This window comes from Anabrus simplex, chromosome 1 (genome assembly GCF_040414725.1).
Source record: "Anabrus simplex isolate iqAnaSimp1 chromosome 1, ASM4041472v1, whole genome shotgun sequence".
In the NCBI taxonomy this organism is placed as follows: Eukaryota; Metazoa; Arthropoda; class Insecta; order Orthoptera; family Tettigoniidae; genus Anabrus; species Anabrus simplex.
The window spans coordinates 1,249,404,886-1,249,429,434 of NC_090265.1; the positions used below are offsets into that span (position 1 = coordinate 1,249,404,886).

A 24,549-nucleotide genomic window follows, 5' to 3' on the forward strand; every position below is an offset into this window, starting at 1 on the left:
ATTACTTTTGTTTTGGACTTATTTATTTTCATCTTGTACTCCTTAACCAAGACTTCATCCATACCATTCAGCAACTTCTCGAGATCTTCTGCAGTCTCAGATAAAATAACAATATCATCGGCAAATCTCAAGGTTTTGATTTCTTCTCCTTGGACTGTGATTCCCTTTCCAAATTTCTCTTTGATTTCCTTTACTGCCTGTTCTATGTAAACATTGAAAAGGAGAGGGGACAAACTGCAGCCTTGCCTCACTCCTTTCTGGATTGCTGCTTCTTTTTCAAAGCCCTCGATTCTTATCACTGCAGACTGATTTTTATACAGATTGTAGATAATTCTTCGTTCTCGGTATCTGATCCCTATCATCTTCAGAATCATAAATAGCTTGGTCCAATCAACATTATCGAATGCCTTTTCTAGATCTACGAATGCCATGTACGTGGGCTTGTCCTTCTTGATTCGATCCTCTAAGATCAGACGTAAAGTCAGGATAGCTTCACGTGTTCCTACATTTCTTCTGAAGCCAAATTGATCTTCTCCCAACTCAGCTTCAACTTGTTTTTCCATTCTTCTGTAAATAATACGTGTTAAAATTTTGCAGGCATGAGATACTAAACTAATGGTGCGGTAGTTTTCACACCTGTCAGCACCGGCTTTCTTGGGAATAGGTATAACAACATTCTGCTGAAAATCGGATGGGACTTCTCCTGTCTCTCTTGCTCGTTACCTGCATTAAATTTTAGGGCATCCCTAGTATTGATAACCCTAATAGAGTCAGTGCATTTTGTTTGCAAATACCAGCAGTGATGCTGGTATTGGGTCTTAATTCCTATCATTATTGGTGGGATAGAGATCTTTCTAGTTGGGGTAGCCTCCATTTGCTTATCCATCCCTCTAGAAATATTGCTCTCGCGATTCTCATTCTGAGTGGGCTCAGAATGAGCACTACTGGTAGAGGGCTGGGATTCAGTCTGTATTCTGGTTTCTGACCGAATTGTAACAAATGCTCTTTGTTTATGTTGCCACTCATGTTCACTGCCAATTTATGGGCAAAGTGGTAAGAGATATGTAGACAACAAGCCAATAAGAGGAGAGAATTTAAATTTAGCAAGAGTTCTGGTATCAATTGATGTAATGACATAAGCGGAGCACAGTCTGACTCGTTGGCTGAATGGTCAGCGTACTGGCCTTCGGTTCAGAAGGTCCCAGGTTCGATTCCCGGCCGGGTCGGGGATTATAACCTTCATTGGTTAATTCCAATGGCCCGGGGGCTGGGTGTTTGTGCTGTCCCCAACATCCCTGCAACTCACACACCACACACAACACTATCCTCCACCACAATAACACGCAGTTACCTACACATGGCAGATGCCGCCCACCCTCATCGGAGGGTCTGCCTTACAAGGGCTGCACTCGGCTAGAAATAACCACACGAAATTATTATAGCGGAGCACACAAAATATCATGGTTTAGTTAGTGCTGTGCTATGCAGAATCATGTGGCGGATGAACGATGTTACAAGGTAGTAGATAGCGTAGTAATTCAACTGCAGGTGGTGATGAGTTGGTGAACCCAAGGTTGAGCACATAGACTGATCCATCCGTTACATACCATAAACAAAACATCTCTTTAACAGGAAGTTAGAGTACAAATACTGCATGATTCTCTCAAGCACAAAAAGAACTGACATGTAAAAAGAATGGGAAAGGAATAGGTAGCAAGAAGGGAATTGGAAAGAGAAGTTAAGGGAAAGAGACCAGTTGGAAGACCAAGAAGAAGGTGGATGGGTCAGATTTGGAAAGACATTAGAGAAGCTGGATTGGATGTGGCGGAAGTAATGGAGCAGGGAAACTGGAAGGACAGAAAGCAGTGGAGGAGGCTTGTTAACCACACCCGGGCGACTGGAGTGGGACATTGATGATGATGATGATGATGATGATGATGATGATGATGATGATGATGATGATGGTGGTGGTGGTGGTGGTGGTGGTGGTGGTGGTGATGATGATGATGATGATGATGATGATGACGACGACGACAAGAAGAACTGTGCTTTAAGAAAAAACTGGAGTTACAAGAAAAGTAAAAAGAAATGAAGCAATAGAAATCAAAGACAAATATATTGAAATGATAGTAAACTTCAAGTACTCAAACAGTGAATTATTATGGAATACAAGACTAGATATGGGGAACTGCAGAAGGATACATACAGTATAGAACAAGTAGATATTGAAAGGAACAAACAAATGCAATTCAAGTCATTTCCATTACCTACTTATATTGACCTGTAGGGTCCTTTGCTCATTTTTTTGTTTGTCCTGTATTTCTATTCTTTTATCATCAGTATTCATCTTTATCTTTTTTTTTGTCTTTTTCTTTTCCCTTTGTTTATCCAGCTTTCTTCTTATCCTACACTTCCCACATGAAGACTGAAGATCTCCCGATGAAGCTGGGAAGCAGAAACTACCTTGTTGGCAGCTGAGCAGAAATGGATGCAGATGAACTGGGATTGATGAGGGTAGAGCCAATCCATCTGCAGACAGCAGAGTATGAAGATGTGGGGATTATCCTTGCCCTTTCATGTTTCCCTTCTATTTCTCCCTCTTTTGACACTGACTCATCATTGTTTTTTCCCTGTTATGTATTCCTTTCATTGTTCCTGTCTTTCCTTATATGAATAGAAAGTACAGAAGAAGAACAGAGCTTCAGAAAGGTGTTGCTTAGGGATCTCCCATCTCCCCATCACTATGTGACCTGGCTGTTGATAATACCATCAAAGAACTTACAGATGATGATGATGAAGTTGAAGTATCTGGGTACAAACTTTCATCTGAAATTAACGTTTCAGCTTTAGCTTTTACTGATGATACTGTTTTGGTAGGAAAAATCAAAACATCTGCTCAGTCACCACTAAATATCGCTGTGAGTAGTTTATCTAGAATTTGACTTAGTGTTAATCCTTTGAAATTCAAAATGATAAACATTAAAGGAGGACATCCTTGCCAAGGAACAGTGATTACTGGAGAATCAACTATTTTGGAAGCTATACAGCTTGGGGAAACAATCATAAACCTTGGTGTAACTTCCAAAGATGAAATTTTGTTCAATCAGACTATTATTTCTAGCTTAGAAAAAGATCTGAATTCCCTCACAGTTTCCTGTTTCCTAAAACCAAACCAATAATTAAATATAACTAACCAGTACATATTGCCAAGTTTGATTTATCCATTTCAGAGTACTCTCTTAACCCATTGGAACCTGACTAATTGCCTAACCTTCAGGGACAGAAAACTCTATTTATTTTTGAGAATTATGCCTTAATTTTGTTTATTGAGAATTGGTCAAAACATGGCATTTTTACAAAGCTATATACATCACAGATCAACGCCTAACTATTCATTAAATGTTTTTTCAGTCTTCAGCAGTGAATCATCGTGCGATGCTTTTTGAAGCAGCTCTCCAGATGAAGTGGAACACCACATTTTTCACATAGCCACCTCACTTTGGGCCTTATTTTATGAGCCTTGTCCATGCTGTCATTCTCATTATCACTTTCTAACCACTATACAATATCTACATAATCATCAGCCATGTTTATTTACTAACATGCACAAGGAGATAGCATTTTGTTCTTTTATACAGTATTCTGTGAACTTAGAAGGGTGAATTCCATTTAGAAGATTCAATGAACTTCAAGGAGTAATTTACATGCGGCACAAGGCTCATCACTTGCTAGTAACTAAAACTACAAACATTTATAAGTTGGTACGGAACAGTTCCATACGTCGGTGTTTGGTCCAAAATGGCAGCGTACGGAACGGTGATATAGATATTGATTCCCATAGGGAACATGAAATATTTGTCCGGTTCCGTAAGTCGGCGCCAGTGGGTTAAGTAAAATTCCATCACGTTTTCTAGCGGATATTGACAAACTTTTGTGTTCAGCTGTTAAGTATATACTGTAATAGGGTTATCACATGACTGCCCCAATGAGATAGTATATTCACTGAGGAATGCTTGAGGGCTGGGTTTAATTAAGGTCGAGTGGGAAGTGGATATACTGCAGTTCAATATCGCCCAAAGACTGCTCCAAATTGATGATGACCATTTCACCATCTGAAAAGATCTTCAACTAGAAAAGGAAAATATATTGCGATATTTGGATATCCACTCAATGAAGACACAACATCAAAGTCCGGGATATGAAATAAGATGAGGAAACTATCTTGGAAAGCATGGTCCATATTCTCACATAAAGGGAAAGTAGCTGAAATTTATGGACAACATCTCAAGATTAATTTGTAGATCAACAGTACGAAAGGCTTATTGTCTTCCCAATGGACTAGTTCCATGAAGAAGTCCTGTAACATCTCAGCGGTAAAGAGTCATACCAGGAAGGAACCAGCATACAATATTGTGCAGACACCCAGAATGTGGAGAACTGGAAACATTGGGTCATGTGCTGGGGAAGTGTTCTAAAGGTGATTTGTTGAGAAACTCTTATCATAGTGTGTGCGCTTCAGTTACCACATCACTACAAAAAGTGCACTGTGCTTCAGAGAACGGCAGTAATCGTCTAGCTGATATAAACTATATTAACATGAAAGAAAAATGAGGACTGATTTTAGACTCAACGGTACAAATGGAACAGGACAACCAGCAAGCAGTTTGCATTGATGAGGAAAAGAAGGCTATCTACCATCCATGCATACTTCAGTAAGGGATATAACCTGAATGCAAAGGCGGGGGTTGTAAAAAGTTTTCTCTTCAGAGCTTGGGGAACAGGTTTCAACCACAAGGTAACCATCCCGAAAAAAACTCAGTAAAGTGTACTTTTAGGCATACCGTATACGTATATTTGTATTTGTGCCAGTTTCCTTTGTAGCCTTCTGGTCATTGAGAATGCTGGAGAGATGTTCCTTTTTAGAAATATAATTTTCCATCCTTTTAAAAAATGGTTCATTGTAGCCTGCCTGCCTATGAAGATGATACCTGATTATTGACAAAATTGACTAAAAAGCAGAGACAGGCTTAAGAAACAAAATTTCTCAAAAAATTACCAGGTGTATGCATAAGTCTTTTCCGGTTTCACTAAGAGATGGTGCTAGCGAACAGTACGCAGGATATGAATTTGACACATATGCCAGTTTTTTCGTCTGACATTAAGCTACCAACACACACAAGCTGAGTCCGCCAAACACTAGTGTCTGTGTTGTATCGTTCAGTGATCATGTCGACGTTTGTGCCTGAAAAGGAACATTTGTGGCACGCATTGCTTTTCTTATTTAATCAAGAGAAAAAGGCTGTGGAAAGTTATCGTTTGCTGGTAGAAACATGTGGTGGAACATGCTCCATCAATTAGACCATGTGAGACATGGTTTTGACAATTTAAACATGGTGATTTGTGTCTGATGGGACCAGAGTGGTATTGTGTATTATGAACTCTTGAAGCCCGGTGAAACCATTAATGCACAATGCTATCACCAACAAATGATTCATTTAAATCACGCATTGATCAAAAGATGACCAGAATGGGCCATAAGACAAGGCAAAGTGATTTTGTTACACAACAATGCGCCGTCTCACACAGCAAAACCAGTGGAAGATACCTTGAAACCGCTTGGATGCGACATCCTTCCACACCCGCCGTACTCCCCAACCTGGCGCCATCTGACTATCACCTCTTTGCATCAATGGGGCATGCGCTCGCAGAGCAGCACTTCGAGGAAGTTGGAAAATGGCTCGATGAACGGTTTGCCGCAAAAGACAAGCAGATTTTCTGGCATGGTATTCATAACTTACGTGAAAGATGGGCGAAGTCTGTAGAAGCTGATGGCCAATATTTTGAATAAACAAAAAATGAATTTTCCTTGAAAATGACATGTTTTCTTTACCACAAAAGCTGGCAAAAACTTATGCATACACCTGGTATTACAAAAACATGAAAAACATATCAAAAGCCATACAGAAAGAAATAAAACTAGAGAAGTGGTGATGGTACAAACAGAAAATAAATGTTAGGTACCAAGAAGAGTGATAGTCAATTTATTATGTTAAAATTGAAAACCAGAAATGAAATTAGTTGCTAATGTTACAATTAGATTTAATTAACTCTGGTCATGTCTGATGATTCAGAAATCCATTTACAATGGTAAGTCTTACCTCACTCACTAGCCCACCTGGAGGCCATGATCATTAATGCATCAAATCTTTAAAGTCTGACACCATGGTTAGCTTGTTCGAGTACCACTGGTGGAAAGATTTTCATCATCAGAATGTTGGGTGACAGAGTAGGAGAGGTGGTGGTATACAATTTCTAATCATTAGCTTGCATGCCAAAATCCTGGGTTAAATTCCAAAGCTATCTGCAGTGTTGTTATGGAGTGAGGGCACCATCATCATCATCATAGGCATTTATTCGTCAACGAATATATAGTATATAAATACAATGGCATTTGGACGTATTAATTGTGTCATCTCAGATAGCTGAACAGTCCAATTCTGGATGCACAGATTTTATTGCAGTGACAGCACACACTAGCAGTTGCAGCAGATGGTTGTGCAAGAACGCCTTCCCTCGCATTCGCTCGTTCTTTCCTACAGTTCCTCCTTTCAACTTCTAATCTCTCCTTTTTCTAGGGCATATGACACTGTTGATAGAATTCATCCATCGGATAGAGATGTTTAGCCTTGAGCAGACACCTTGGTGTTATTCGACAACAGTAGGCTATGTGCCAAAACCGAGTTTCACCCTCTCCCTACCTTATTATCATCCCCATCACCACACGCTCAGACACACAGGTCGCCCATTGGCATCAAATAGAAAGACCTGCACCAGGCCTCTCCAGAGGCCACATGCAGTCCAATCAATCAATCAATCAATCAATCAATCAATCAATCAATCAATCAATCAATCAATCAATCAATCAATCAATCAATCAATCTTTGCAGAGGGTATAGGAAAGCTGGTCTCTCATAATGACAAATGCCTCAACCTTCATGGTGACTATATAGAAAAATAAGTAAGAATGTACAAAATCTTTTGGTAATAAAAGAATCTTGTTACCTCAATACGTCTATTATTTATGGCCTATCGAAACTTGAAAAAAAAGAGCCCTCGTAGTTTTACCGTACCAACTATGATAATAGAATAATGAATTTAGAATTTTGTTACTTAGTCCATATCAACGCCAAGCATTGTTAACACAATTAAACAATATTTCCATGTTAACTGGTGATGGTTTTTGTCATCATTGTTTTAAGATGTAAAACCGTGTGGACATCAGTCCGTACTGACAAGGAAAAATGTGAAGATCATAAAAAATGAGAAACAATCGTAAAGGAACGATTGCTTGAAGAATGAGACAAGAGAGAGTCATGAAAGAAGGACGGACTGCCTTTACATGAGATGCTCTAATATCTTTCATGGTGGATTAGTCGTACAATATTCAATTCATATCCCAAGATTGTGAGATTTTTAAAGGGCAGGCAAAACTCTCAGGCCCTCCATGTCTTTTTTTTTTTTTTTTGCTTCCGATAACAAAAAAAAAAATTACACACACAAAATTTGCCATGTAATATCAGTGGGAAACTCTCCAGTAGAGCCATTTAGTTGCTAGATGATGGAACGATTAGTATACAGCTGACAAACCAGTAGCAGAGGCTATCGTCAAGTATCACTGGACTGAACTGGGATCGAACCTGCCAGCATGAACTCAGAAAACCAACACTGTACTGTCTGAGCCACTCAGCCTAGCTGTTATTGTTAGTCACGGGTTTGATTTCCAGCCAGGTCAGGTACTTTATCTCGATCTGAGGACTGATTCAAGGTTCAGTCAGCCTGTGTGACAACAATTGAGGAGCTACCTGATTGTGAGATAGTAGTCCAGCTGTAGAAAGCCAAGAATAATGGCTGAGAGTATTTGTCGCACTGATCATGTGTAACCTCATAATCTGCAGGCCTTCAGGTTCAGTAGTAGTAGCTTGGTAGGCTCTGAGGGAATATTATTATTATTATTATTATTATTATTATTATTATTATTATTATTATTATTATTATTATTATTATTATTATTATTATTATTATTATTATTATTATTATTATTATTCACCATCATCATCATTAGCTCTGTGGTTGAATAGTCAAAATGTAGTTTAATTTCCACAATAGATCGTCACTATAGGATCTCTCTCAATCAATTGGTCATTAATGATCTGCATTTAAGCCTGTCGCCCAGATGGCAGATTCCTTATTAGTTATTTAGCTAGCCTTTTCTTAAGTGTTTTCAAAGAACTTGGAAATTTATTGAACGTTTCCTTTGATAAATTATTTCAATCCCATATTCCTCATCCCATAAATGAATATTTACCCCCAATCTGTCCTTTTGAATTCCAACTTTATTTTCCTACTTTTAAATGTCCCACACAAGTTTATTTGTCTACTAATGTCATTCCACACCATGTCTCCATTGCCAAACTGGAACATACTGCTTAGTTGAGCAGCTTGTCTCCTTAATCCCAAGTCTTTCCAACCCAAAGTTTGTAACATTTTTGTAACACTACTCTTTTGTTGGAAATCATCAAGAACAAATTGTGCATTCTTTTGGATCTTTACCAATTCACCCTTACACTGGAACCATACTCTAACTGGGTCTTACCAGAGACCCCTCACAAGTGCTGAATCCAGCTGTAATAACCACACAAAATCATCATCATAAAAAAATACTAATAAAATCATCTTCCTGGTCTTTTCCCAGTTGATTGGGGTCAGCACTTATTCTCCCCTTTGTGGAGTAAAGAATTCATTAGTATGTTTCTGTGGTTGTTGGTAGTGTGATGTATTGTATGTAAATGAAAATGTGTATTAAGATAAACACAAACATTCTGCCCCTGAGCCAGAGGAGTTAACCTGACAGTGCTAAAATTCGTGACTCAGTTCTGTATCAAACCCAGTGCATTTTGAACCAACCAGCATATACAGTAACATAGTAACATAGTTAAAAATAATAATTTATTGAAAAGATTAAACTCTTAGGACTGGAACCAGAATCTCCCCAGTTCTCTAGATGTAATACAATTTCATTATGGTAGCTTTTCTTTTTCAAAACATTGCACAAACACATCAAAGGTTTCTGGTGACGTAAGGATGGGAAAGGATTGGAAATGGAGGAATTAGAAGGTAGCGGCTGGGACATTAATTAAGGTACATCTCCAGCATGGTATGAAAATGGGAAAACATGGAAAATCCTCTTCAGGGCTGTCAATGGTTGGATTCGAAACCATCATCTCATCAACCCAAGCTCACAGCTACGCAACCCTAACCGCACAGCCAACTGGCTCAGTTGCTATCGGTTTATGCTGCACCAAGATAGACAGGTCTTATAGTGATGATGGGATAGGACAGCGAAGGAAGTGACCATGCACTTAGTTTAGGTGAGCCTTGCAGCTGAGCACTCCCAGAGAAGGATCGGAGCAACTCAGCATAGAAAGCAGTCTTGGAGCATATAGTACTGCTTAGCAAGGACTGATGGGGAGGAGAGGTTGATGTGTGTAGCGCAAGGATGAGCGAAGGCTGTACAATGTTGCTTATAGAGTGTGCATGCAGCTGTGTGCAATGCCACTGAACACTGTGCAGGCTGTTTTAAATCACAGTACTATATAATAACTTGGTATGTCAGGGAACAATGAGATATGTATTTTGCAATGAGAAATGCTGCGTTCACCAAAATCTTGATAGAAAAATGAAGGTTAATTTCATGCTTCTACACATGATCTGAGTAGTTTTAACACCCATTACCTGCATTTAATGGCTTATTTCAAACAAAGAATATTTCAATAATGTTCTTCAAATTGATAAAGAAATGACGCCTGAATGCACTCGATAATCAATGCAATGAAGCTAAGTGGTGAGTATATGTTTGGAAGAACAATAATGAGGGTTCATATACTTTTATGAACACTAATGGCATCAACAGAAGTCACGTGCACCAGTTATTGGCTTATTAAACCTTGCAGTATGATTGGCATATACAGCAAAATCTAACTAACATTCTACAATATTGATTGTGAAGAACTGTAATGATATTAATCATGTTCTGCTTCCTCTTCCCACACTGATCTGCCTATTATGTTCACCTTAGTATATGTCAGTTTTCTTGCTCCTATCTCTCTATATATGATTTAATTATGTTAAACATGTATAAACTAAGCCTAAATCTGGAAAAGAGTTTTCAATATTTAGTGTCAAGGAGCGAGGACTAATAATACACAGGGTGGCAGCTAGATTATCATCTGTTAGTCTATCTCTATGTTGTGACTTATTCAAATTCGTCAGTGAGAATAGTTGTCCACAGACATGCATTGAATGAAACATATATAGAAATTTAACAAGCTAGTTGCAGAAATTTTTAAAACCATATACTAGGAAAGCCTCCATAAAATTCTGACAATCCTCACCTCCTGCCATACTTATTTCTCATCCACAGGAGTTATGTGTATACTGAAATGTTAAGGTGTAAAACTGTGTACATGTAACATATGCAGATTTTAATATGTACAGTATACTGTATATTTAACCAACAGAGAAGGGAACACTTCCGTGTATGTGGGGGGTTGCCCTTTCTCCATCTGCTGTCCATAAATTTTAGATGAAATTTTTGGAAAACAAACAAACAAACAAACAAACAAACAAACAAACAAATAATAGTCCAACTCATTGGGTGAAAGGTCAGCATTGAAGGCCTTTGGTTCAGAGGGTCCCAGGTTCAATTCCCAGCCGGTTCAGGGATTTTAATTGCATCTCATTAATTATTCTGGCTCAGGGACTGGGTGTTTGTGTTTGTCCCAACACTTTCCTCTTCATATTCAGACAACGCACTACACTTGGCAACCACCACAGAAACACACAACAGTGATTACATCCTTCCATATATGGTTGGCATCAGGAAGGGCATTCAGCCATAAAACGGGCCAAATCTACGTGTGACACAGTTCGCACCGATGACCCCACAGATGTGGGAAAAGCGGTTGAATAATTTATTTTTTCAATGCTACACAAGCAATAACTCGTGTCCCACAGTGCTCTTCCTAGCCGTTATTTTCCTGGCTGGTCATGCCACACAGCCACACATGGATATGCAGTCCATCAGAGCAATGTTCATTGCGTTCATTTTCCTATGTCAATATGTAAAGGACAATAAACCTTATTGTAAGAATGTATATTTTCATGAAGTATTTACGCACTTCTGTTGTACAGTATAATGCATTTAAGGTTCATTTTCCTTTACAAATTAGCACAGGAAAATGAACACAGTGAACATTGATCTGATGGACTGCATATCCATGTGTGGCTGGAAGGTGTGATCAGTCTTAAGCAGGATAATAGATCAGAAGAGCATTGTAAGATGTGAGGTATTGCTTGCGCATTGTCATAATTTATTTTACTATTTTATGGCCAAGATAGGACTACTCCAGTCAATTATACAAAGAAAATTTAGCTTTTCTATGCTTCCAGTATTTCTTCATGCTCTCAGATCCCGACATCATCAACATCATTGTCATTCTTCGTCGTCGTCTTCTTCTTCTCCTCCTCCTCCTCCTCCTCCTCCTCCTCCTCCTCCTTCTTCTTCTTCTTAATAATAATAATAATAATAATTATTATTATAATCAGCATCATATGCTTCCAATATTTCTTCATACTCTCAGATGCCAACATCATCATCATTCTTCTTTGTCTTCTTCTTAATAATAATAATAATAATAATAATAATAATAATAATAATCAGCATCATCATCATCATCATCTTGTGATCATACTAGATTGAGCAACTGAGCTAGATCAGAGTGACTTTGATAAATATGTAGAACTTTTAAAGACACTGTCTGAAGAGTTTAGTAAGCAGTTCAGAAATGCAGATGCTTTAGTGGATACAGAATTCATGCTATTTGCAACACCTCATAACTCTTTAATTAATGTTAATGACATTCCTACAGATCTGCATGCAAATTTATAGATTAGGAAGAGCAAAGTTATAACTTGTTATTTACTTCCCTCTGAGTTGAAAATGAGCATATATAGTTAATTAGAAACCACAACTGGTTTAATTCAAATCTGGTTTTAAAAAGAAAAATAGATTTAAACAAAAAACTGAGGTTTTTTCCATCACTACACTCAATGGATTTCAGTAATTCCTTCACCACTAGACAGCTTATTTCTTCCAAACTATTATAGCTTATCTGGCAAGCAGACAGTTTCGAAAAGTAGAAAAGTAGAAAAAATGTGTGACTGGGAATCTTAAAATTGAATAAGCTGCCTGAACTACCGCATTAGCCCTGTTAAAAATGGAGTTCACCAAGTGCACTTGGAATTCAATTTTTCATACTTTTCCAGGAAAAAAATGCTTTTTTGTGTATTGGAAAATGCTTTATGCAATAAAAACTAAAATGAGGGGTACACTTTTAGTCTTATCAAGGAAAGGAACAAACATGCAGAATTTAGGATTAAATTTTTCTTTAAAAATAAGGATATGCATTTTTTTTCATCACTAATGGTTTGGCAGAAAATTGCACTTTCATTCTGTTAAAATAGCATTTGAAACATGTGGATCAAGGGCGCCCATGCCCGGGGGCAAGTGGGGGAACATGGCCCCCACTAGCTCTCACAGAAAGGAAAAAATCCAATACAGCCAGGTGTTTTTCTTTCAAGAAAATTATTTAAAAGACGGTATTGCATAGAAGTGGTAGTGGATACCGTGGGTGGTATTCTATCATGGAATACAAGTCACCATTCATCTTCCAAAATATTTAAAATACTACATACCCCCAGGTCCAGCCCCCCCCCCTACAAACTATCCTATGGGCACCTTTGAGCTGGATGACTAAGAATAAACATCATTGTTTTTATCCATTCGTGGTGCAAATCCAACAATTGTTATACTTTTTCAATGTATGGGAAAAAGTTTGAGGTGGAAAACAGGCCAATGAAAGAAAATTTATACCAAGCTGAAAGAAATGTACGGCTGTGACCCTTGAAAGAGAATACAATCCGTAATGTGTTAGAACTACAGGTTATGGAAAAATGAGTGTTTTCTGGCTAAAACCGTAGACATGCTGGTTGATGTAGAGGACAAGGGGAGAGGTAAGAAGTGACATAGTGGTTGATCAGTGGTAAATTATTATTGGGCAGTTTACAATTGCTACCAACATTGCATACATCTAAGTATGACTCGAATGTAGGCAGAGCTGTGGGAACTCTGCCAGTAATAATAATAAGGCCTCAAGCATGATGTGCAGATGTTATGATTTGATTTAGCTGCCTCTGTGTCAGTTTCAATGTTCCATTTTACTCTGCCATATGACAAAGGAATTAGATCTCTGTTGGGTGATCTATGGCTGAGTTCTATTTTTTTTTTTTTTTTTTTTTTTCAGGTAGACACAAAATGTGTCACCAGAGCTCTTTTACACACCAGCATCATACGGCATGGAGTGCTGAATGGATTCTGTTCCACTCTTCAAAAATCCCACTACCTCTGCTGGGTGTGATCCTATAATCTTGGGATCCAGAGTCCAACACTACCACCAATCCAGACAGGAAGCACATAATAAAATTAGATTATATTCATACTTTGTAATATCATGATTAGGGCCGATGACCTAGATGTTAGGCCCCTTTAAATAACAAGCATCATATCATGATTATACATAAGCAACATTATTATTAAGGTATAGTTACTATTTATGGTGTACTTACACTGCTCTTGGACTAAATGCAATAGGTGCTAGTCCAGGAGGACATGAGAGACCTTTCTGAGAACTTCCAATAACTACATCCACACCCCATTCATCAGTGTACACAGGAACTACTGCAATGGATGGCACACAGTCCAGTACTAGTAAACAGTTGTATCTGTAAGGTAACAAACAAATTGTTGGTAAGAATAGCTGACTCATTTTATACTGTGTCCCTTCAAACCACTTAAAACATCCCAATATTTACTCTCAAAGTCCCTACTCAAGAGAAAATTTTCTGCAAATAAATAAAATACTCTATATAACAGTAAGAACACTGAATAAGAACATTAAATAAGAACGAAAATAAAAGGCACCTAATAGACATTTATGTATGAGGGTTGATTCAAAAGTCATGGCAAGGATTGTTCATTTCTTGAAAATGTGCCAACAGCAAACCTGCATCTGAAAGTACATTAAATGAGCTTCATAATGTTGCCAGCAGATGAGATATGGATACATCATTCTGGCCGTGATCATGCTCCCTATGTCAGTTTGATGACTGCGGTGCATAATGAAAGTATCCAAGGTTGAGTAGTGTTCGTATGTTTTAGTCCATGTGACTTCTATCTTATTCCCAAAGTGACGTAGCTATTGCATGAGAAACTCTTTGCCAACAAACAAGACACCGTACAAGCACTTCGACGTGAAGTAGTGCAAACTGACAAATCTCATACAGCCAGCAGTATTTTCCACCTTCTTCATCAATGGCAACAAATCGTAGACGACCTAGAACACTACTTCGATTGCTGTTAAACAGTTTTTATGATATGTACAAATGATTGTATAAAGGTTGTATGAAATAAAACAAATAAAACAATGATTTTAAAATGCAATTTAAGTCCTTTTGTTGGAATGTTGTGATTTTCTCACAAAAATAAATACTATCATACATATATATCATGTGTTAGTTGTAAGACACTTACATTAAGGTTATGTGTTGGTAACTAAAGTGTATTATTCCTTGAAGAAATTGAGTCAATTGTTGTTTTTTTTAAATTCTTTGAACTGCTAGAGGTGTGTGTTGTTGGCAGTTGTAGGCAACAGTTCATAAAAAAAGATGTGTGTGATGAAGCTGGTGTTTTTATTGTAAAATTTGCTTGCCTAAACTGATGTTATGAGCTAAAATGAAGAGATATCAACAGGTTATGAGCCCAGAGCACTAAAATACTGCAGTACATTCCAGACAATATAAGATTAAATGGAGTAACGAGAATTAATGTACGAAGCAAGTTGTGACATTATTAACGGAAAAAATGGCAACCTCGTGGACCGGGGAAGAAACACTGAATAGGAATGTGGCTAAGCTTACAGTGGAGAACAATTTTTTGTGGGCATTGAAGGTGAAGCAAGAACTGTTGTTGAAAGATGTGTGGGAATCAGTTATAGAGTATGATGATACGCCAGGCTGTCAATTGCCTCAGACAGAAACGAGACGATGAGCACGAAACAATGTGATTGCATTAGCGGTTATTTTCAAATATGTGGGAGAAAATTTTGAAAGTGATATTGCAGATATTGAATCAGCGATAAAGGCATGGGAGAAACTGGACAAGTTGTGCAATGACGGAGGGCTAGTGAATGGTGCTATGATCTTGAAACAGTTAACTCATTTTGTGAAGCCCAAGGACATGAATGTACAAGAATACTTCGCAAAAATAAATCAACTGTGGAGGAAAACGAGTAATGCCGGATACGAGTTCACAGTTCAACAAGTTGCAGGAATGATCATCGGAAATCTTACAGAGGAATATGCAGTTTGTATACCTTCCTTGGAAGCTGATTTGGCGAAACGACAATCTCAAAGGTGAAGGTGAGATTACTCACTGAGGAAAGCAGAAAGAAACTTCAGAAAAATGGAGGAAAGGCTTACGACACTGGAAAACGTAAGGAGGATGAAGCTCAAGCCATGACTGTGGGATGAGGAAAACAGTATAGTTGCTACAAGTGTGGTAAACAGGGACATGTATCTAAATATTGTCGCAGTACCCAAAAGTGCTTCAATTGTGGTAAGTTGGGACATTAGAATAATGTATGTCAAACAATAAAGAGTGACAAATCATCACAGGAGAGTAAATCAGTGAATGCGAGTGGAAAAATGGTAAGCTTGGAAATTATACATGGAGTAGATAAAGCAATGAGCATGATAGTTTCTGTAGGAACTGAGAAAATTAGAGATTGGCTGTTCGATTCATGTGCATCCCATCATACAGGGTGGCACACGATAAGTCACCTGATTTGTTTCATGAATAACACATTTGTTGTTGACAAGATTTGTAATTTATTGATGTAGAAGTAAAGAATACAACTTGAAAATATAACCTAATGAATCACATGTTGAATATGACTGCCGTTTTGTTTTACAACTTCTTCAAGTCACACACGTGCATTTGTGACGACTCTCCGACGTGGCATAACTCCACAATGATGGCCCTAAGTTGCACTGCATTTTTGGATTTTCTGTGGTACACCTTCTTTTTAAGGAACCCCCAAAAGAAGAAGTCACATGGGTTAATGTCCGGGCTGTGAGGCGGCCACATTCCTCATCCTTCATAACATCCTGGAAATCTGTTTGACAATACCCTAAGGCCAAGTCTTTTGTGTAGAAAATCAAGCACAACTTTGGCAGTATGGGGGCGTGCTCCATCCTGCATTAACCATTGTGTCTGCAATGGAAGACCTATGGCCATGAGTTGAGGAAAGAACTGGTTTCGCAGTATGTCTAAATTACATAAAATCAGCTTCATGGTCCGTATCGCACTTCAATAGATTCACAATGAAGTATTTATTTATTTTCCACCTAGTCGATACAATGATTGCCTAAGGCAATTTTTATTGGTCAAAAGTGGTACATGTTTTGTATATTATCAACATCTTCAGCCACATAACACAGTTTAGATGAAAAATATAAAATTGACAAAGTAATGCTTTAGAGGAAGTGTCCTTGAAATTAATTTCAAGGACACTTCCTCTATAATTTCAAGGACACTTCCTCTAAAGCATTACTTTGTCAATTTTATATTTTTCATCTAAACTGTGTTATGTGGCTGAAGATGTTGATAATATACAAAACATGTACCACTTTTGACCAATAAAAATTGCCTTAGGCAATCATTGTATCGACTAGGTGGAAAATAAATAAATACTTCATTGTGAATGTATGTCTAAATAGCGTTCACCGGTTAATGTAGCATCGAAGAAAAACGGACCGATGATTCCATGGCTTGACATCGCGACCCACACGCACACTTTCTCCCCGTAGGTGTCTTTCATGTGGATTATTCGCGGAGGTTCACGCGCCCAAAATCGAACGTTCTGGTTGTTCACAACACCGTTCAGTGAAAATAAGCTTCGTCTGAAAACCATGTGTTGCCTCTTGGCCTTGCTCGATTGCCCACCTTGCAAACTGTAATCTCCGCTCCTTATCTCTCGCAGTAAGCCTATGCGCCACAGTCATCTTGTATGGATACAAGCGAAGCTCGGATTGAATAATTCTTTGTACAGATCGGCGTGAAATTCCCGACTTGGCACTGGCTCTTCTTGTTGATTTACTCAAACTACGAGTCAAAGCGACTCGAACTGCTTCAATGTTTTGCAGCGAACGTACGGTACGTGCATGTGACCGCTCACACTCCAAAACAGATCCAGTACCTGCAAATTTGTGATGTAATCTGCGTATTTTCTGTGGGCTGAGAGCCCACCGTGTGCCAAAATGAGCACAAAACCTTCTCTGTGTCAATGTAACATTGTTCGTCGCCGCGAACAGTAACACAATCTTAGTCTTTTGTGCGACTGTCAACCGTCCTTTGTCCGCCATCGCGGCAAACTGAAATGGTGGACTCAAAACAGAAGCGATGAACTCGTAATGACATCTGGAGTAATTTCCATGAACTGCACAATGTTGAGCGCATAATTTGAATGCTATTGCCCCAATAGTATACTTGTAGGATCAAAATTCAATCGGGTGACTTATCATGCGCCACCCTGTATGTGTCCAACAGAGGAGATGTTTATAGACATGTCAACAAATGTCACTGGGAATGTAGAAATAAGAGATAACAGTAAGCTGGATATTAGAGGTATAGGTAAGATGAAAGTAAAATATCAACAATTACATTTACAGATGTGTTGTATGTGCCAAACTTGGGTGCAAATTTAATATACATTGGTAAGTTAACCAGCAAAGGTTTCAAAGTAGGATTTTCAGGTGAGAAAGCAGTGGCTGTAGATAAGAATGGAGATAAAACATTGTTTATTGCAGACAGGAGGATTGATGTATATGTAGAACAGATAGAGGGAAGAAATGATATTGTAGCTGTGAGTGATTGTGACCAAATGATAGATCAAGAATGTAATAACAATGTAGCATTTAAATGTGTTGGCCAGGTTAGGTTGTGGCATGAGAGATATGGACATGTACATTCTGAAGCTTTGTTTAAATTGCCTATGTTAGAATTGAAAAGAAGTAATTATATTAATACTTGTTCTGTATGCATTCAAGGGAAACTAAGTAACAAGAGAGTACCTAAGTCACTAAGTCTTGTGAGTGTAAGGGAGAAAAACCACTTGATGTTGTGCACACTGATGTAGTTGGAAAAATTAGTCCACCATCACTTGGGAAAGCTCAATATGTTGTAAATATGATTGATGAAAACGCCAGAGAGAGAGAGAGAGAGAGAGAGAGAGAGTGTGTGTGTGTGTGCGCGCGCGCGCGTGCAGCAATTAATGTAGTGCAATCTGACAATGGTACAGAGTACACATGTAGCAGATTTCAAGCACAATTGCAAAAATGGGGTGTTACTCTAAGGAGGTCTGTACTGTACACTCCACAACAAAATGGATTAGCGGAGAGGCAGATTAGAACAATGTTTGATACTGTTAGATGTCTGTTGATCCAGTCTGGGTTACCAAAGGAATTTTGGGGGGAAGCAGTAATGACTGCAGTCTATTCAAGAAATAGGTGCCCATCCTCAGCAATAAATTTTCAGGTACCATATGAACTGTGGTTCAGTAGGAAGTTGGATGGGGAGAAAATAGGTAGATTGAAAGTATTTAGATGTGAGGCGTGGGCTGTGAGAGTAGACAGCAGGAAGTTAGATCCCAGAGCAGTCATGCGTTATGATAGGGTACGAGGCAGGTACTAAAAATGGATATAGATTATGGAGTCTTGAAAGGAAAAAAGTAATAGTGAGGAGAAGTGTGGTATTTGAGGAGCAGATATTTCCCCTTAAGGTGAAAGGTCCTGGAATCGATATTATAGAAAAGATAAATGTACCAAAGACAGAGGGTAGTGAAACATACTTTGACATATTGTGCATTGAAGGTCCAGAGATGAAATTAGGGACTGAGTTAGACACAGGGGAGGTAGGAGAGGAAACATTGGCTGTTGAGTCAACGACTGGGGAGGAACAACTAGAGGTTGAGTCTGTAGCAATACAAGAGCCAGGGAATAATGTGTGATGTTCAATAAGACAGAGGAAAGGAAAGACTTGTGCAGATTGTAAGGTAGTGATGGAAGTTAGACATGGGAGTGAAGTGAAACCTAGAACAGTTGAGGAGGCTATGTCAAGCCAAGAGTCTGATAACTGGATGGAAGCCATGAAAGTGGAGATCAATGAGATGAGAAAGAAGGATGTTTGGGAAATTGTAAAAAGACCGGATAATATCAAGGTAATTAGTTCTAAGTGGGTGTTTTCATTGAAATATGACAGTGAGGGTAATATTCAGAAATATAAGGCCAGATTGATTGCCCAAGCTTTTAAGAGACAGATGAACCTTAGTTATGATGAAACATTTAGTCCTGTTATAAAGAGAAAATCAATGAGACTGTTGATAAGCATTGCAGTATGTAAAGGTTGGACTGTAGAACATCTAGATACCTAGTGCTTACTTAAATAGTGAAATCAGTTGTACTGTATACATGGAACAACCAGAATTGTTCGTAGAAAAGGATGTCCAAAACTATGCATGTAAGTTGAAGTAAAGCATCTATGGACCATCGAATTCGAGTAAAGACTGGAACGCTTGTGTTGATGCTATAATAAGAAGGCTAGATTTTAAGAGATATGTCAAAGAACCATGTGTATATGTAAAGGAGAGTGGTACCATTGGTTAGTATGTTGACGATATAATTATAATAGGTAACAAAGAGGTTGTTAAGATGGTAAAAATAAGGTTGGCAGATGAGTCAGAGATTAAAGATCTAGGGAAAGTGACAAACTTACTGTCAATAAAAATAGAACAGACAAAAGAAGGGGTTATGTTGAGTGAAAGTCTGTACATAGACAAATTACTTGCTGACTTTTCCATGAGCGACTGTAAACCAAGTAAGACTATTTTACCAAGCGGGTATACAGGCTGAAAATGATGAGCAGGAATTTGATTGTACAATCTATCACAGTGCAGTAGGAAGTTTGCTATATTTGTCAAGTAATACTAGACCTGACAATGCATTTGCGATATGTAAATTTATCCAAAATTGTCAAAAACCTAAGATTAGAGATTGGAAAGAGCTGAAGCATATCATGAGATATCTGTGTGGTACTAAAGATTTAAAGTTATGTTTTAAAAATTGTGCAGAGTCCATACAAGTATTCTGTGATGCGGACTGGGGAGGAGATACTGAGTCAAGAAGATCAGTGAGTGGGTATCTAACTACAGTGGCAGGGGGAGCAGTGTCTTGGTATAGCAAGAAACAGAGTTGTATTGCTAGATCTACCATGGATGCTGAATACATGGCAATGGCAGAGGTATCTCGAGAAATAACTTGGATGAAAGATTTGCTATCAGAGCTGACAATGCATTTGCGATATGTAAATTTATCCAAAATTGTCAAAAACCTAAGATTAGAGATTGGAAAGAGCTGAAGCATATCATGGGATATCTGTGTGGTACTAAAGATTTAAAGTTATGTTTTAAAAATTGTGCAGAGTCCATACAAGTATTCTGTGATGCAGACTGGGGAGGAGATACTGAGTCAAGAAGATCAGTGAGTGGGTATCTAACCACAGTGGCAGGGGGAGCAGTGTCTTGGTATAGCAAGAAACAGAGTTGTATTGCTAGATCTACCATGGATGCTGAATACATGGCAATGGCAGAGGTATCTCGAGAAATAACTTGGATGAAAGATTTTCTATCAGAGCTAGGGCTGCAAAGGTTTATGGATACACCTTGTAAAGTTTTGCAAACGATGCAGCAGCAATTAAATTAAGAAAAATTATAATGCGAGTGAAAGGTCAAAACATATTGGCATCGTGTATCATGTTTGTAGAGAACTAGTAGAAAAGAGGTTCATTGAGTTTGTATATGTAGCATCAGAGAGAAATGCTGTAGACTTGTTCACAAAGAATTTATCAAGCAACAAGCTTAAGAGTTTCTGTAGGCTTATAGGATTGCAATGAAGGGATAATTGATTGAAGTGTAGTCCTTTTTTTATCTCTTTGAGAAAAGGGCGGAGTGTTGGAATGTTGTGATTTTCTCATAAAAATAAATAATACCATACATATTGTGCCATTGCATTTTCTGCCATGTTAAAAAATGTCACCAAGTTAAATGAATAAATTATGCGAGATGAAATTTATGTACAGCCAACATTGATTCGGAAGTCCACAGGGGGCTGAACTTGGAAAAATAGAGTATGATCGCTAAGGCAGTGGAGGAAAAGAACATGAAATACGAAGTAGATTGTTTAAAAAACAAAAATTAAAATATATATTATTATCACAACTTACTGCCGAAAAAAAAAAAATGGAGGACAAGGTCGTCAATTGCATCTAATCGCAAGAAACTCCCCTTCCTATGAATGTTCTTGTCGTAGTTAAAAATAAATGTGATAGAAAGGAAGGTCTTAAAAAGTAGGACTATTAGGCAGTACCATATGGCTGAAAAAGCAGGCATGTGGGACTTTTTAAAACGTAAGTATGATGAATATTCATTTATAGGAAGGGGGGTTAGGGGTTCAAATAACTTATCAAGGGAGATGTTCAATAAATTTCCAATTTCTTTGAAATCATTCAAGAAAAGACTAGGAAAACAACAGTTAAGGTATCTACCACCTGGGCGACTGCCCTAAATGCAGATCAGTAGTGAATGATTGATTGAAAATACTGGCTGTCTATTGAACAATAATTTATATCATTCATATTTTAAAATGTACATTCTTATTTAACTGATTTTCCAATACACTATACCATTAGGCCTTCCAGAAACTCTTGAGCCTCAAGACCCCCCCCGAACGACTACAGCCGTGCCTACCACCTCCTCTCATCAGGCCTGGTTCTAACTTTCTACTGTATATATAACTTGGTTCATCACTTGTTTGTTAAGGGGCTTTCTTTCTTTCTTTCTTTCTTTCTTTCTTTCTTTCTTTCTTTCTTTCTTTGTACAACTTTGATGTTAATCCTTGTTCTATTTACAGTAGGTTAATTCTTTAATATACTTACCTGTGACATAAATCTCCTACACCTTCCATGGGCTGCAGAGTTCCTGTGGAAGATTCTCCCAGTACCAGATATAATAGAACTGGTTTGTGCTCCTTGAGAGTCTGCTCTATATCATCCAGAGTGAAAACATCCCCAGGGGTCTTCTCTGTTCTTATAACATTTGTTCCTGAAATATTAAAAACATTTGAATGTCCTAAAAGCATAAGTACGGTAGTAATTTAAAAAGCAGTGATGTGCTATTTATATATTCTTGCTTTTAAAAGTACTGGTAATCTATTTCCTAGTCTATTTTCCTATATACTATATGAGACAAGAGATATTATAATGTAGAAAGGGGCTGTAATTAGCACAGGGGCTTAGCTGCTGGCTTTCCACCTGGATGCCAGAAGATCTAATACTGATTGATGCTGGGATGGTAGTTTTACCTGAAAGATCACAAGAAATACCTGGAATAAACTGAGGAAAGTTTTTTTTAACTGTTAGGTTCTTCAGTCTGTCAAAACTAATTTCAAGTTATAAATGTGTAAACTACCTGAAAAAAGAAAACACATGGTATTATACTTGACAAATAAACAATAAAAAAGAAAGAAAATTTTTCCAACTCCTTGGCTGAATGGTCAATGTAGTGGCACCTTCAGTTCAAAGGGTCCCAAGTTTGATTACCAGTTGGCCTGGGGATTTTAACCACATATGGTTAATTTCTCTAGCTTGGGGACTGGGTGTTTGTGTTCATTTCAATACACATCTTCATTTACATACAACTGATCACACTAGTAATCGTCAAAGAAACTTACAATATTAAACACATACCTCCACACAGGACTATTTTCAGGAAGAACATCCAGCTGTAAAACTGGGCTTTAGGAAGAATGTCCTGGTCTCCCTTTACCTCCCTGACGACTGCAGAACCTACTTCCTCCTCCCTTCTACCCCTCTCACAACTCTGTTCTACCTCCTCCTTCCTGTCCTCTGCTCTACGTTTCCCTTTCCTCTTGCCCTGCCCTTCTTCTGCAACACTTCCCTTTCTACCTGCAGTGACTCATCCCGAATCTTTACCAATCCTCCTCCTGAACTCACTTGGTGATGAGTACCATTAGCCCTCAGTTTCTTTCCCCTTAAAGCATTAGCCAATTTGTCTTCCACAATTTCTCCCATTCCTTCTCTCTCTTGCCTACCAACAGTACCCTTTACACTGACAGAGGGAGAACTACCTTCCCTTCCTCCGTTAAAAGCCTTATTTTCTCCCTCAAATTTGCTATCTCTTCCCTCATTCTCCTTAATTCATACTTACACCCACAGTCCCTACACTTGCCTCCCTCAAACATTCTTTTACCTTCTTCATAGAAACATGAAATAATATGAAAATCAACATCACTCGAGGCATCCTCAAAAACAACAGCAGGTCAAAACTGGTGTATACGCCTACCTGCATGGAGATACTATATACACACAGCGAAATTTAAGTGATAAAGATTTACGACTGTGACCTTTGGACATTGCACATGAACTGTCTATCAAAAAAAGTAATTTCTCCACCTCCCATGCATGGATCAGCTGTTTCAAGAAACAACACAGAATTGGGAGTAGGAAAATTATGAAATCTGTATCCTGTTCATATATTCAGGATGAAAAACCAAAGAATAAGGCTGCAGAAGAATTTCTGGAAAGAGCCCGAGAGCGAGTTCTCCATTATACCTTGTCCTCAATTTACAACAATGATCACAGTGGGTTTGAGCACAAAATGCAATTCTTCTTCCAGCAGTGGAAAGCTTTTTACTGCTGATTAACAGAAATTCAAACTTCTTGTAATGATGTTAAAGTTGAGATGCACCACAGAGACACAATCCTTAAAGTGCAATCCTCCATACATTTCCAGTTTTCATCTCCACAATTTTGGGATATGACAAAATATTTCCAGTTCCCAACAAATTACACAAGAGAGCAAACTCCCAAATTCAAAGTGCCCACTAAATATTGTTTGGAGAAGAAGAAAGATACATGTAAGGAACAGTGTGACAATGAAGTTCTTATTCATTGTGCTTGGTGTACAAAAAGCTTATCATGCAATCAATACCAATCATTTTTGCTATACTTCTGAGAGTGACTGACAAGTGAGGGAAACAATACAGCTTCAGAGTTGGTTGAGAGACTGCATGCATATACACCCTACCACACCACAACTCCGAACTGCCTCAGGGATGTCCAGCTGTTCCACCCATCATGCTTCCATACCAGGATTCCAGGTATGATTTCTGAGCCTTGCAGTTAAATCTGAAGGCTGATCCTCCATACACTGTACAATGATTGTGTCAAAAATAATTCAAGAT

General features: G+C 38.2%; 1 protein-coding gene across 2 annotated transcripts in view; it reads right to left on the reverse strand.

Annotated features, from left to right (window-relative positions):
• The window catches only part of LOC136877993 (alanine--glyoxylate aminotransferase), a 127,804-nt gene that overhangs the window by 67,485 nt on the left and 35,770 nt on the right, over positions 1–24,549 (reverse strand). For both annotated transcript variants that reach the window (XM_067152050.2, XM_067152049.2), the window contains exons 3-4: positions 22,223–22,388; positions 13,744–13,899 (exon numbers count right to left, since the gene is read on the reverse strand). In XM_067152050.2, the coding sequence (XP_067008151.1) occupies positions 13,744–13,899; positions 22,223–22,388 (322 nt within the window). The remainder of the gene's footprint in view (positions 1–13,743; positions 13,900–22,222; positions 22,389–24,549) is intronic.